Below are 15,780 nucleotides of genomic sequence, written 5' to 3'. Positions count from 1 at the left end.
ATATGTTTTAGTGAAATTTAATGGATCACATATGCAACATCTATTTATGGGGATAGCTGCAGATGGATCACATATGCAACATCCATGTACGGGGATAGCTGCAGATGGATCACATATGCAACATCCATGTACGGGGATAGCTGCAGATGGATCACATATGAGACAGCCACGTAGATAAGGTTAAAATGATCTAGTTATTATTGAAACAGAGATTAGTTACCAAACATAATAATTTTGTGAATTCAACTGGTTCAATTAAAATTCAAATAACCAATGGTCTCGTACGATAACCAAACATGCAAGATCCGAGGCATTTTAGAATATTGCACGTAAGTAATGATCACATCAAATACGTCAATATTGTGAGTTATTTTCTAGATGAGCACATTTAAAAAGAATGTCAAATAATCTAAAAGAAAAACAAAAAACAAAAGCACACGCGAAAGCACAAATGGTCACACCTGAATCGGTGCCCGGTGGACCGAACGGTTTAACGGGAGAACTGAACGAAGGAGCAAAAGTCGAAGGCGCCCCGAAGCCCGTGGGACTACCGAATGATGGGCTCCCACCAAATGTTCCTGCAAATAGGATTACCATAATATAAAATGGAATGCGGCACACTTTGCATCTTATTAATAGATCGCAAACAAAAATCGCATAAAAAACAGCAAAATATTATGAATACTGACATCAATAACATGTGAAACAGTGCCTATTCTAGCGTTGAAAAGACATTTTTAAAAGATTTCAATATTTTTACTGACCTTTGTTATATTGGTCAGATAACTACATATTATATTCACTATCATATTTTGTGTGTACAATGTTTAAATGGTCACTATAATAAAAAAAATATAAAAAACTGATTTCAAATCTCACAGCATGTATCTTATTGTGGATTTGTGTAGGACCTTTCTATGTAAATGTATTGACACCGACAGCCAATTTGGCCGCTAATTTATTCAAACAAAATTGCTAAAATACACACTTTAATACATCATTATTTCTCATTTAAATTTCTTTCCAGGTACACCCTATTATTTTCAGCAAGACAAAGCACCTCCCCACTATCATCGTGATGTGAGAGCTTATCTCCACGAAAACCTACCGAACAGATGGATTGGGCGAAGAGGTGCCATCGAATAGCCCCCGCACTCTCCAGACTTCACGCCCCTATTTTTTTTTTGTGAGGGCTCAGATAAGGTTTATCTGTCGAAACCGGCAACAATAGATCAATTGAAGGTGGAAATTGATAGAGAATGCAACGAAATTACAAATGAAATGATTCGCCACATTTGTGATTCTATTGCTTCGCGTTATAATGTCTAGATAAAAATGGGCATCAATTTGAACATTAGGTCTAATTAAAAAAATTCTACATCTGTCTTCTTTAGTTTGTACTATTAATCTGTAATACATCTAAATATATACTGTTAATGTGATAATTGAGAAAAAGATGTATATATTGGTGAAAAAACAAAATGAAACGAACCTAAAATGCATTAGTTTGAACAAGATGACTACGTATCTGCTGCTACAGGCTTGTCAGGGTATAGACAATTATATTTTTTAAAAAGGTTTTGGTTGTGGGAGTTTATTTTCATGACAGCTTGAATGCGTATCTTTTCTTCCATTTATTAATCAAAGTTTATCTACTATCATAAGATTTGAACAGTGAGCAAGAATAAGAATGTTTTTTCGTTAATAACAAATTATTGTATTTTTGAATGTCACTTTAATTCATGATCGGGATAGGTATTAATATATTATTAGTATGGATAAAACATAACCTGGAGGTTTGCTAAAAGCACTCGGAGAACCAAATCCAGCAGACGCCACATTCTGTTGATCTGCGGTGCCGGAGAAAGCCCCAAAACCACCGCTGCCAGTCGGGGAGCCCCCAAAACTGAAAATATAAACATTCTTATAATTGAAAATTCATGATAAAAGGCTCATGGTAAAATACACAGAGCAACTTCGAGAAGAAGAAAAGAAGTCAAATATAATCTCTAAATAGAATAAAATACTGTTGGTGCGCTTAGTTCTTCTAAACTACGTAACGGATTTTGATAGATACTGTCATTTAGGAAATTTATTCTGAAAGGTTTATTTATATATATAAAGTAGAGAAAAGCCGATGTTTATCCTAAAATTCACAACCTCAAAACTTTACTCCAAATCATTCACAATCCCAAGCAACGCCGGGTACACGTCGGCTAGTAAAAAATATTATAGAGATATATATTGTTATAGCATACCTATTTGTCTGCCCAAAGACTGGTTTGGATCCAAAAGTCGCTGCACCTCCAAAGACGGAAGCTAAAAAGAAAACGAATTAACAATATTATTATTATTCAAAGACCTAAAGGCCACGGAGAATAAGTTAAAATCTATAAAATAGGGCACATCATCTAAGGGGGTGAAAACAAAAATTATCATTAAGGAGATCTCGTGAAAACAGTGTTAAAACTTGGGTAAAGCCAGGCAGCAACTAATACATAATATGTACAATTTTTTGGCATGGCACAATATCAAAATATTGTGTAATGATGCGTGTACTGATACATGCCATTGTACACGAAAAGAGACAAAATTAATATGTAATGGTTTTAATGATGTGAAAATAAAACATATTATAACTTACATTGACCGGTTGGCGACCCAAATATGGATCCACCCTGCTGTGGGCTGACCGCGGTCGGGGTCCCAAACATGGACTGCCCCTGCTGAATGGAGCCCCCACCAAACAGGGAGCCCTGCGACACGGGGCTGGTGGGGCTGCCGAACATGCCCCCCCCAGACTGGGCAGGGGCTTGACCAAATATGTTGCTGGCGGGTGGCGATGTGGCACCTGATAAAACAGTACACATTCCTAAATTGTTGTATCGCGTTGCATCACCTTTGCGTACCTTCTTGAATAAATTATGAAATATTTTTTTTTAAAAAAGACAAACATTCTAAGATAACGAGTAACCTGACAATATTTTAATACCACCATAACAATAAGTGGAAAATGTTGCTCGAGAATAGATGGAGGACAGAGCTAAGCAGAAAATTGATCCCATGATGAAGGAATACTTCTTGTAACTCGTTTGCAAACATCTCACATAGAGACTCAACTTATCAAACTGATTTAATAAGCTGTGAGTAGGCTGTATGTTCGCGCGGACGCGATTAGACCTGTGAAAAATTTACGCCTTTTGCGAATTGCTATTTACATATTATGGTAAGAGACTTACAGTGTCGTTTTTTTTTTTTTTTTTTTTTTTTAAAAGAAAGACAAACATTCCCAGGTTACGAATAACCCAACAATGTTTGAAAATCTCCTACTACCACCACAGAAAGCCGAAAATGTTGCTTGTGTTGTGATGGAGGACTTAGCCAGCCGAGGAATCGAACACGCGACGCTCGGGTGAGACCCAAGCGCTATGCCCACTCAACCACTGACCGGTTTACATTGGTAACTTTGCCGTAAGTCACTTACGTAAGCGAATTATGAGAAAAACTTATGTGTGTAAAGGCAGCCTTACAGAAAATATAATAGCATCATGGAAGGATTCCTTTTCTGTATGGAACTTTTTGATCAACTACTTTCATCAGGAAAAAAGCGCTTTTAAATTTCTATTTAAGTTTTGAAAAATAAGACAAGAGGGTTTGTTTGTTTCATGATTAAACTAAAACAAATACTAACCAAATCCTCCAAATGCAACGCCACCTCCAAATGCGTTGGTCTGAGGTTGGCCAAAAGCTGAACCTCCGCCACCGAACACAGATCCCCCAGACTGCCCGAATGTGGAAGGAGATCCAAAACCAGCTCCGCCTCCAAAGACAGAACCTCCCGTGTTGGCTGGGCTGCCAAAGGGCGCACTTGTGGTAGATATACTCGCATTACCAAACAGTGAGGAGATGGTCGAAGGAACAGCGGCATTCGCTGCGCCAAATAGTGTCGAAGCATTTGTGTCCGTCGTAGCACTTCCAAATATACTGGACGGACTCGAGGTTGATGACACGCTTAGAGCATCAAACATCGATCCCCCCGGTGCGATGTTTGCGTTGGCAGAAGCAAACAGAGAGTTGGCTGCAGACGGCTGTGCCTGGGGAGTGTTCCCGAAGCACCGTGTTGAGGTGACGGTTCCTCCAAACATTGAACTTGTAGTTGTCGATGTAGGCCTTGTCCCAAACACACTACCTGGTGAGGTATCACCAAACACAGACTGTGGAGGCGAAGGTTGGCTAAATACAGAAGCCGGAGTTGGTGAACTGCTAACAGCTCCAAAAACACTGGAAGCTGCCGGTGAACTGCTTATTGGTGTAGTTGTGGCCAGAGTCGTGGTGACTACACTAGTTTCAGGAGCCGGTTTTGCCACAGTATCCACACCGGGTGAAGAGACTGATGCACTCACAGCTGGAGCGGCTGTTGTAGATACACTAGTTCCACCAAATATTGATGTTGCACTGCTGGAACCTGTAGATCCAAATATTGATGTGCTTTGTGTTCCAAAAGGAAGAGGAGCAGTCGATGGAGAGCTTTGGGAAAATAAGGAATCGGCAGCATTTGATGATGTCAGGATAGTGTTAGATAGTGTGAAACTTGGTGGGGGAGCTGAAGTGGTCACAGCGGGAGCTGCAGAAGGTTTGCTGATGGCAGGAATACTGGTTGGAGAAAATACAGATCCTGCAGTAGACGGAGTCCTGGAAATAGAACTAATACTTCCGGTAAATGTAGCTGCAGCTGGACTCGATGCACAAATCGGTGTTGATGCACTGGAAACTTTAGAAATAGTTAAAGAACCAATTGTCAAACTACTTCCAGATTTCTCGCTTTCTTGAGTTGGCGACTGAACTTCCTTTCGAACACCTCCATGGATCGATGGAGAAGTGGTTTGAGGTTTAGGTGTTGAAAATATTGACGTTTCTTTAGAAGCTGGCGGTGGGGCAAAAGATTTGAATGCAGAGCTTTCTGAAGATGTTGCATTAGTGGTTGAAGATGAAGTTGTTTGTTTTGGTAATGAGAAAACAGAATTGCCAGTTGGAGAACCAAATGGAACTTGTGGAGAAGTGGCTGTCCCAAATATAGAACCTAGAAGTAAAACAAAAAAAGGCTTTAAGGATCAGATATCAAAACATGTATGTACAACAAAATCTAAGAAACAATAATACAAAATTTGGTGTTAACAAAGTATTTCATTTTTATATATTATCAAAATGACAATGAGTAATTTTACACCTATTAAAGAAATAATATTTAAAGAATTAGAAATAACCTGTGGATCTTGGTGTAGGTGAACATATTGGCTGTCCCATAAAAGTACTACTTTTCTGATTGTTAACAGACGCAGGAACATTAGCTGGAGTTGACGAAGCAATGACGGCACTTGCATTTGTTTTGACATTTTCAGGTTTGGCACTTTGCTGCGGGGCTAAAAATTTTTTTTTTAAATGAATTTAGAAATGTTGTGTATAATATGTCTATGTTATAATTTGACTGTGCTTATCTATGGTAATTTCTGGAAAAGTACTAAAAAAATGTCAACTAGCGACCATTTGAATAAATCATACTAAAACAGATTAGTGTTTTACATATAAAAAAAAAATATTGAATGGCAGATATTAGCAACACAATACGCAAATGTACGTTGCCGTGCGCACAACGAACGGGCATGAACACTATGGTAATTTGTTGCAACCTTTGAACTGCATGTTGTATTGCTAATATGTGTTTGCGGCTTTACATGTGGAACAAAAAAATATTTAAAACCTTACTTTTGTTTTGCAGAAGAGCAGTCACCAATGGCGATTGATTTGCGATTTTATCGGAATATGTAGGTTTAGGTGCTGCAGTGGTGATGGGGATAGCGGGAGTATTCAGCTTAGCTCTTTCAGGTATATTTGAAACAAATTGGTTCAGATTTGTCAGTGGTTGACTGCTGTCAGAAAATTGAGGAGTCGGTCTGAGAATCGCCTCCATCATCTTTGAATTGAGTGTTGAAAGTTTTGAAGCACCTGTACCAGCACTCTTAACTGCTTCTTTTAAAGCATTATTCACAGGAATATTTTCAATCTCCTTTTTAGGCTCCGGTTCGAACGAACTTAAAGAGTTACGATTGAAGAAAGACTGAAGTCTATTTGATTGTTCTACTTTTGAAGGTTTTATTCTGACTGTGTGATGGTTCACCAGCAATTCTCTGAGAGCATTCTGTTTCTTGGAAGTATGTTTTGCTTCTCTTTCACAGATTGCTTTATGCTTTGCGTCGAGGATGTCTATTGGCTGTAGACTCATATTCAAGAGGTTTTTTGTCAAAGCTGAAAGAGGGTGACTGAAAACAAAGGTAATGCAAAGAATATTTAATTGTACAAAACGTCACGAGTTAAGACGCACACAGTTTCGTCGCGCGTATTTTGTTAACGAATAATAATAATAAATATGTCTAATAAGCAAAGCATCGCAGTACTGGATGATTGCTACACGCAACTATCGTCAATGAAAACTAAAAATCTCGAACAGGAGCGAATAATTCGGCAATTATCGAATGAAATAATCACTCAAAATAATATCATTTCGCGGCTCGTTACGAGTATTGAAGTCTTTCGGAGTACCTACAGTGCGAATGACAAGGTGATTACAACGCGATCGAAAACAAAAATCAACCAAAATTCAAACTCAGGTGAGAATATTGATACCATCTCTCTCACACCTGCAGTCAGCCAGCCTCGTTTGGCAAACAGCAGTGAACCAGTTACCGTTTCCCCTGCGCCCGCCCCCGCCTCCGAGTCGGTTACACCGGCTGAGAGCAGCGGCGTTAACGTCAAGCAAACCCCCCGCACCGAGCCGCCCTCCTGCCCATTGTTATCATACAGTGCCGCCTTACGCAATAAAAACAAAATTTTAGTCGTAGGAACCAATGACTCGAGTAAGATTAAAGTAATACCCAAACAAACATTTATTATCGTTTCACGCTTAGATCCCGACACGACGACGGAGGAAGTCATTTCCCATGTCAAAACGAATACAGCTCTCAGCTGTAATGCTGAAAAGTTTATGGCGTTTTCTAAAGAATACTCATCCTTTAAAATAGGAGTCGACGAGCGGAACATCGAGTTGTTATTAAAAGAAGAACTTTGGCCCCGAGGAGTGGTTGTCCGTCATTTTAGTTTTTACAAAAAACGTATTTCTGACAAAGAAAACAATAAAAAGCCACTTCAAACACAATGACTACTATTGTACCAAAACGTGCGAGGACTCAGATCGAAGATGAACAAATTTTATGAAAATGTTCTTAGCCAAGAACATAAGTTTATCGTAATTACTGAGACTTGGCTTAATGAATCGATTTTCAACGCACAGATTTTTGACAGTAGATACATCGTATTCCGAAAGGACAGAAGCACTGGACAAACACGAGGTGGTGGACTACTGATGGCATTACTGAATGAAGAAAACATGAAGACAGAACGTTTTTCACAACTAGAAACGGGCGATGAAAATTTATGGGTCAAGGTCACTATTCACGACGTTTGTTTGTTTATTTGTGCGGTTTATATACCACCCAGTTCCAAAACAAGTGTTTACACGACTTTTTTCGAAATGCTAATTAGTAATTTAAACTACCTTGTTCGCAAGAAAATTTTAGTGATTGGTGATTTTAATATCAATTCTTCACAAAATCCACGTGCTGTGAAAACCGAACTCTCGTATGTTATGGAACTATTTCAGCTGAAACAATTTAATATAGTTCTGAACTCAAGTGGTCGTACTTTGGATCTAGTGCTAGGTAATTTTAATATGGTCATAGAAAAATCTGATTTCTGTCTTGTTCCAGAAGACAACCATCATCCCACACTTTTGTCAGAAATTAACCTTAAACATGATAAACCGTTAAAAAATCATCATATACTATCAGAAAATAACTTCCGTGGTTGGAATTTCTACAAGGGAGACTTGGAGAAGCTGTACAGCCAACTGCGTGACCACAATTGGCAGGCTATCTTGGAGATTTCCGATGTTGACGAGGCAGTTAAATGTTTTTACGATATCCTATTCGCGTATTTAGATGAATGCTTCCCAAGAAAAAAAAGGCATCGAAAAGAAAACTATCCTAAATGGTTTTCGCGCGAAATTATTGGGGACATAAAGATGAAGCGCATACATCACCGGCGGTGGAGACAATCAGGTTTGGAAAGTGAACACGAGTTATTTAAAACTTATCGTACTAGAATTAAACGCAATATTTCAATAGCCCACAAAAATTATATTTCGGAGGTAGAGAATAACGTGAAAAACGATCCGAAATCATTCTGGAAATATATTTCTGACAAGAAACGTGACAGAGGTTTCTTAAGTCATGTTAATCTAAATGATAGCACACACAAAGGATCCGACATACCGGAAGCCTTCGCAAAGTATTTTCAATCCGTATATAATTCAAAAAAAGTTGATTTTGAATCTTATGTTCCAAGACAGACTGAATCAACAAAAGCTCAAAATATATCTATTCATAGCGTTGATATTGTAGATTTTGTTTTAGCAGTAAAGAAATTGAAACCAAAAACATCGTATGGTCCTGATTTCATTCCACCCTTTATTATTAAGGGATGTTCTGAACCATTATGTAAGCCACTTCTATATATATTTAATCTTACGGTTAAAAACGGAATTTTTCCTAAATTATGGAAGCTGTCGAAAGTCACCCCTTTACACAAAGATGGCGACAAGTATCAAACAACCAACTACCGTCCTATAGCGATTCTCTCCGCACCTGCTAAACTATTGGAAATAATTATCCATAAATATGTTTATACCAAAGTTGAACCATTCTTGATCGAACAACAACATGGATTTAGACATGGTCGATCAACCACTACAAATTTAATGGTATTTACAGATTACTTGTCGAGAGCACTCGATAACAACGAGCAAGTTGACGCATCTTACCATGACTTTGCAAAGGCTTTCGATAGAGTTGATCATTTAGTGCTTCTAAATAGGCTCGAAGAAATTGGTTTTTCGGAAAACTTATTGAAACTCTTTTGTAACTATTTGAGTGAAAGAGAACAATTCGTGTCCTATGGTGAGTTCAACTCTAATGCATATCCTACAAATTCTGGTGTGCCGCAGGGATCCAATTTAGGACCCCTATTGTTTTTAATTTTTATAAACAATATTCAGGGAAAGATTAAATTCGTCCGTTTTCTACTTTTTGCCGATGACATCAAACTCTTTCTGAGAATAAGATCGATAGAAGACTGTAGAAAGCTCCAGGAAGATATCGATGCAATTATTGACTGGAGTATTGATAACAAACTTGGGTTCAACTTCCAAAAATGTTCAGTGATGTGCTTTACAAGGGCACACAAGACCATATATTTTAATTACAAAATGAAAGATACGTCACTGAAGCACATGGTGACTTGCAAGGACTTGGGAATTGTGTACGACATTCGCTTAACATTTCACGCTCATATTGAAAAGATCTGTAAATCAGCCACTAAGATGTTGGGTTTTGTCATACACAATTCGAAAGACTTGACCAACCTTGCAGTAATAAGGCTGCTTTACTTTAGCTTAGTGCGTAGCATTCTCGAGAATGGATCTCAGGTATGGGGGCCAGAGGACACTGTCTATGTACTAATGGTCGAGAAGATACAAAAAAAGTTTTTACGATACCTCTACATGAGAGAGTTTGGTTATTACCCATGGCTGTTTCCAACAGCATTTATCTCGGGAATGCTGGGTATATGCAGCCTTAGTTCCAGAAGGGATGTTGCATTACTCCTGATGGCGTATAAGCTACTAAACGGTTTAGTATCAATACCAGACATTCTGGCTAAAATAGGATTTTATGTCCCGGATAATTTCGCGCGAGGCCGCCAACACAGGCTTTTGATTCTTCCTAGGTGCAGAACTAACTTACCAATGGTGATGCCCTTGGGAAGAATCACTAGGTTAATTAACTGCCTCGCAGGAAATGTGGATATTTTCCACATGTCCTACAACGTATTTAAACGTGAAATATTATTACTCAATACTTAAAATTGTAAATCTAAATTTGAAACTTTTTTCTTTGTCCCACTTGTAAATGTACCTATTTGTTATTCACTTTTTTGTAAATGTTAATTATCGATATTGCAATGTTCTGGTTCATACTGTTTTTGCAAATAAACAATAAATAAATAAATATTCAAACGAAAGAAATTAATTTTCAAAATAAAAATTACTTTTTAATGCTAAATTATTACGATATTATGTAATAACATTGAAGGAATATGAAATGTGCTGCCAAAACCACATGTTCATTTTTATTTGTGAATTCGGTGCGTTGACGTCACACCTGGCAATGTTGGTGGCAGCCATCTTATCAGCCAGTGGCGGCTGCGTTTTTTCATATCAGAATGTGCGGTTTTTTCAAATCAAGAATTATGAATGAAATTATTAAAATTACACATTTTTAGTGCAATGACTAGAATCAGAAACATAAACTTTAAATCTTCCAAATTTTTTGAACAGTATTTATAGTTTGGGAAAAAAATCCATTCAACTTGAAATTTTCCCGTTTTCTGAATGGGTATGTCAACCAATTCCTTCTATTGTAAAATTATTTTATTTCTATTGTATGATTAAAAGCGCCATAAAGCATTGTTAGAGGGAAATCTTTAGATTATTGGCCTGGTTTAGATTAGTGACATATCAAGATAGATTGACCAAACATCTACAACTGTGTGAACAATAAAAATAAAAACATTTCTGCAGAATGGTCAAATAAATTGTTCAAGGAGATTGTCAACCAACTTCTCCCTTCATGCGACAACTGCCACAGATGGTAACAAAACTCTTTGCATAAATGTAAGCCGAGGATGCATATTCAAAGAAGGTGTGCATTTCAGTCAGTGTTGCGTGAAATTGAATGAATTGAATGTAATTTAGTGAATTGAATGAAATTTAATGAATTAAATGAAATTTAATGAATCGAATGAAATTTAATGAATTAAATTACATATAATGAATCAAGTGAAATTTAATAAATCAAATAAAATTTAGTGAATTTAATGACATTAAATAAAATTTAATTAATTGGATGAAATTTAATTAATTGAATGAAATTTAATTAATTGAATGAAATTTAATGAATTGAATGTAATCTAATGAATAGAATGAAAAAATTCTGACCTGTCTTTGTACGCATTGGTCAAAGATTTGCCAATTTGACTGCTGAGCATTTGTGGTTTGACCGACTCAGCCAACTTTTGCAGGGCCCTGATGGTGCTCTCCTGTCGCGCCAGGATGTCGTGCTGCCTGACCAGCGGTTGGTACACCTTGTCTAGAGTTGGCAATTTCATGGAATCACCATCATTCAGTCCTCGAAATGCCCTGGAAACATTCAAAGAAATTGTAACTATTCTTATTACTGTTTTTTTTTACGTGAGTACCGCACAAGAGTTACAATTGTTCCCAAACCCCTGGAGCCAATAAGATCTTAAGACTAAATGTATAAGGCAATAGACTAATAAACTTCACTGTGGCTGAAGAGAGCGGAGAAGGGAAGGAGAACCTGGCTTGGGAAGTACCTGACTATTTAGATCTGGTCACCAAGCGAGGGTAAACCCATTTCAAGCAACGTTCAACTCTCGACCAAAAAAGCCATCCGAAACATAATTTGTGAAAAATAAAAACTTGAAAGTTGTAAAACCATAAGTCAAATGCAACTAAGAATAATTGCTACTTACGTCATCCGTTTCTTGCATTCTCCTTGGAATATGTCCCACTGGTCATCCAGAACGTTGTTGACTTGCTTCAGCTGCGATTCGATGTAATATATATTTTGCTTCATGGCCGAAAGCTTCCCGGAAGAAACTGGGTCCAAAACTGCCAATTGCTCGAGTTCCAATGTCCTAAAAAAATAACAACATTACAAATTACACACATGCAACAATTGTGCTACTCACTTCTGGCGTGAAAGAGTTGCTCAAGTAATATGCATACAGGTTGTCTATGGGTAAAGAGCACTAACTTCTGGAAGTGATTCTATGTTATTATAAAAGTAAAAAAGATGAATTATTTTTTCGAAATTAAAACATTCGACTTATTTACCGGTAGTTTTCAGGTAAATAAGTCGAGTTGTTTGCATGAAAAAATATTTTTGTACGGGAAAAAAACAATGTAATTTTGAAAAAAGTTATTTATCTTTTTTACTTCTACCATGATGTATAATCACCTCCTGAAGTTTCTGCTCTTTACCCCCGGACACCCTGTATAATACTTTATATGTATTACAGTATATCGCCTATTATTCCCCCATCCCAGTTATAAAGACAGACATTTCAATAAATGAATATATTATTTTTTTTTATAATATCGGAGAAAACATACAAAAATACAGAAGGAAATATTTAGAAAGCTTATGAAATACCGCTAATAACATTTAAGCAGCATGTTGTGTTTGAAAAAATAATCAAAAGATGATTTCAAACAAATAATGACCGTGATACTAATACCGTGATTCAAATATTTTCATTTTGGAACGTGGTTGAATGAAAATTAATTTTGAAATGCATAGATAAAATTTTCTCTAAGCAGTCAGAGACGCTACATTAATGAAATGTAAAGTTTAATCTACAGTTTTATCAGTGCAAGCAATTCTGATTTTGTATTTATATAGTTTCAAAGCATAAAGGCTTAGATCGCATTGAGAAAATTCCAGCACGGACGATATTATAAGGGTCACCGGTGACCTATCTCAGTAATAATAAAAAAATTCACTGGCGAACCATCGGTATTCGAATTGTTAGTATGTATAACTTACTCTGGTTGCATTTGTGCTTTGACCAGCACAGAACACATTTTGATTAAGCTTTGCTTCAGTGCTGTAATTTGCTGCGTCACATCTTGTTTGGACCAAATACTCTCTGGTGGTTCTCGGTCATATTGTTCTATTACTGCTATTATCTCTTTCATTTCGCTCGCAGTTCCCACCTACAGATAAAACAGGTACAAATTGAATATTTAAAAATAACAGTCAGAATGAATGCAACCTCCCATTTTATCTCATTCCTTCAACAGTAACCCGATCCCTTTGATAAAGTTCACCGGGGTTGTCATTGGATAAGAGGCTGCGTCTTCCAGTTCCACAATATATCTTCCCAGATCTCAACTCTCCTCTCCGCTTCCAATTGGTTCCCTGAAGGCCCCACGAGGGAAGAGGGCCTCATCTCTCGTCTTCAATCTTTTAGGGTAGGTTATGTTTAAAAACATTATGTATATCCGGAGATGGGTGAAATCACTGAAGAGATAAACGGATAGTAGTCTGTTGTGGGCATGTCTATTGTGTAGGAAGTAAGATAAGAAAATATAAAAAAAAATTGTTTGGCCAGCGGTCGAAAAGTATCACGGTGACAACAGTTTTCTTTCAAATGGGTATCTCTAAATAAAGTCGCTATCAGCGTCTGTCTGTTTGTGCGCTTAGTTCTTCTAAACTACGCAACGGATTTTGATAGGGTTTTCATTATCAATTAGCGAATTTCTCCCGCAAGGTTTAAATGTCTAATACATGCATTTTATATTTATAGAAAGTAGAGAAAAGTCAATATTTTGTCATCAAGTGGTAAAAAATATTTTTGGGAGCTTACATTGCTAATGCTGGCTAAACCTTATGAGATATGTATATCAAAATAATGTACTACGGAAAAGTCGGCGACGGTATATGTTTATCTCATAAGGATAACTCCTAGCAGCGCTGTGTATATCAGGACTTATGTCATCTTACGTCTGGACACATCTAGTATTAGCTGTTCAGTGCTGAAGATGGTTAAAGTAAATACAATATCAATATAAGAATGGATAAACGTGTGCTGTTACCCTCGTGTCGATAGATTTGCATCTTTTCACCAGGTCGTATAGCTCCATTTGGAACTCATTGATTTCCTTGAGCAGCAGAGCTTTGATAGTCTCGTTGGAAGCTTGGTTTAGCAACGTCTCATAGGACTTGGCTTGCTCTTCATCCTGGTGAGCTTTTGTTGCTTTGGCCGCCTGGTTCGGCACAGATTGAACCTGAAATAAATTCATTACAAGTCTCCAGCGTAAAAAACTACATACAGCGTATAAAGAAAGTGTAGAAAAAGGAAATTTATATCTTATTTTTTATTATTTATTATTACCTTTTCACACATTTTTATGTATGAATTTTTGTAAAAATGTAAAAATCAAAGAAACCATTTATTACTACAATTAGTTAAATTAAACTAAAAACTGTGTGGACTAAGTGCCCACTTTCAGCAAATTAAAACAATAAAAATTGAGTAAATCCCATTTACGATAATTGCTTACTGCTTGACTTTCAGGTACTTTTTCAGGTTGAGCTGATGGTGGCTGTTTGAAGAAATCAGATGGTTTGGCAAAACCAGAGAAGGCTTTTTCTGGAAAGAAATACATATTTTATAAATACAACAAGTTCTTTTTGTAAATAAAACAAAATACTTTGTACTATTCACTTTTCACATTTTTAATCTGTTGAATGTGGACCACACAGCAGTTGGGTTGTGAACATTCATGTCCCGTAAGCGGATGTCACAACAGTTGTCATGTGAACACACATAAATGAAAGAGTGCCGCTTACAGGGACGTCTAGCATCGAAAATTCAAGCGATTAAAGAGTAGGGACGGGTTATTTCAGAGAATTTAAACAATTCTTCAAATTTCAAAGTTAATTTTCAAGTTCCGTGGATTTTTTTTTCAGGTTGTTATTATTTCAGTTCTGACAAGCAACTAGCCTACAATGATATAATAACAGAACTTGGCTAGGACTTTCACAGAGTCCGAAAATGAATGTTGATATTTGATGAATTGTTCAAATTCTCCTAAACAACCCGTCCTTAATAAAAAATATTTAAAGATCGTCTACTCGTTTTGAATATTCAGGGTAAATGAAAATAAATACACAGGCCCAGTACATCAGTTGTTCCAAATCCTCGCCATGTATGACATTCCTCACTCACATTTAAGCAGGCTAAATCGTTTGCTCAATCCTTGATAAGCAGCAAACTAGTTCCCTTTTTAGAAAAATTGACATTTACGTAAATAATTGCATAATTTCATCTCACCGAAATTTACACAAATTGTCTAAACTAATCAGTATTGACTTTGGTGAAATATCGAGCTATGAGGAATGTCAATAATATTAATGTCGTTGACATTTTGAAACATCGGTATAGATATCCAGCATTGCGATGAAAGTAGTTTGGTTTTGCAAAGAAAAAAGAAGCACATTCCTTTATTAAAATCACAGACTAAACGCGTAATATTGGTGATATCTATGTTTACAAACTCTATACAGATTATGTGCTAAGTGGCCCTAAGCTACTTAAAAGCAACTGATATACCGGGCCATAATACTTTCGAAATGAAAGTTAATAAATCAAAAATAATTGCAGCTATCATATTAATAAACATCTAACCTGGCTGGGCTTGTGGCGCCGGCTTTGGCAGAAACGAGGATAGTTTAGAGGCAGCATCTTGTTGTGGTTTATCTTCTTCAGAATTCTGGTGGTGCCCCGAGGCTGCCAGTGGCTTCACAACTTGCTGCAATTCCTGTCCTCCCCCTCCTCCAAACAGGTTGGCCACAGGTTTGTTGCCAGTCTGAGCGAATGGACTGCTTGATTTGGGAATCTGAAAAATATTACAATCGATATAACTTATACGCTAAGTTTAATTTCTTTCATCTAAGACAGCAAAAATCCATAAGAAGGTGGCTCCCAATAGACTCTGCCAAGACTCAGGTAAATGCTCTCGTA

At 37.0% G+C, this 15,780-nt stretch overlaps 1 protein-coding gene across 2 annotated transcripts in view; it reads right to left on the bottom strand.

Moving 5' to 3' along the window:
* The window catches only part of Nup214 (nuclear pore complex protein Nup214), a 32,640-nt gene that overhangs the window by 3,087 nt on the left and 13,773 nt on the right, over positions 1–15,780 (bottom strand). Inside the window, exons 11-23 of one of the 2 annotated variants that reach the window (XM_089635922.1) lie at positions 15,445–15,655; positions 14,318–14,406; positions 13,850–14,041; positions 12,798–12,967; positions 11,722–11,886; positions 11,165–11,365; positions 5,764–6,317; positions 5,265–5,420; positions 3,692–5,080; positions 2,645–2,851; positions 2,259–2,319; positions 1,791–1,906; positions 462–578 (exon numbers count right to left, since the gene is read on the bottom strand). In XM_089635922.1, the coding sequence (XP_089492048.1) occupies positions 462–578; positions 1,791–1,906; positions 2,259–2,319; positions 2,645–2,851; positions 3,692–5,080; positions 5,265–5,420; positions 5,764–6,317; positions 11,165–11,365; positions 11,722–11,886; positions 12,798–12,967; positions 13,850–14,041; positions 14,318–14,406; positions 15,445–15,655 (3,628 nt within the window). The remainder of the gene's footprint in view (positions 1–461; positions 579–1,790; positions 1,907–2,258; positions 2,320–2,644; positions 2,852–3,691; positions 5,081–5,264; positions 5,421–5,763; positions 6,318–11,164; positions 11,366–11,721; positions 11,887–12,797; positions 12,968–13,849; positions 14,042–14,317; positions 14,407–15,444; positions 15,656–15,780) is intronic. The other variant, XM_089635923.1, reaches the window with a different exon arrangement.

This window comes from Hesperophylax consimilis, chromosome 9 (assembly GCF_061612785.1).
Source record: "Hesperophylax consimilis isolate HC1 chromosome 9, BYU_Hcon_1.0, whole genome shotgun sequence".
NCBI lineage: Eukaryota > Metazoa > Arthropoda > Insecta > Trichoptera > Limnephilidae > Hesperophylax > Hesperophylax consimilis.
This window is presented reverse-complemented; position numbering and strand designations above follow the sequence as displayed.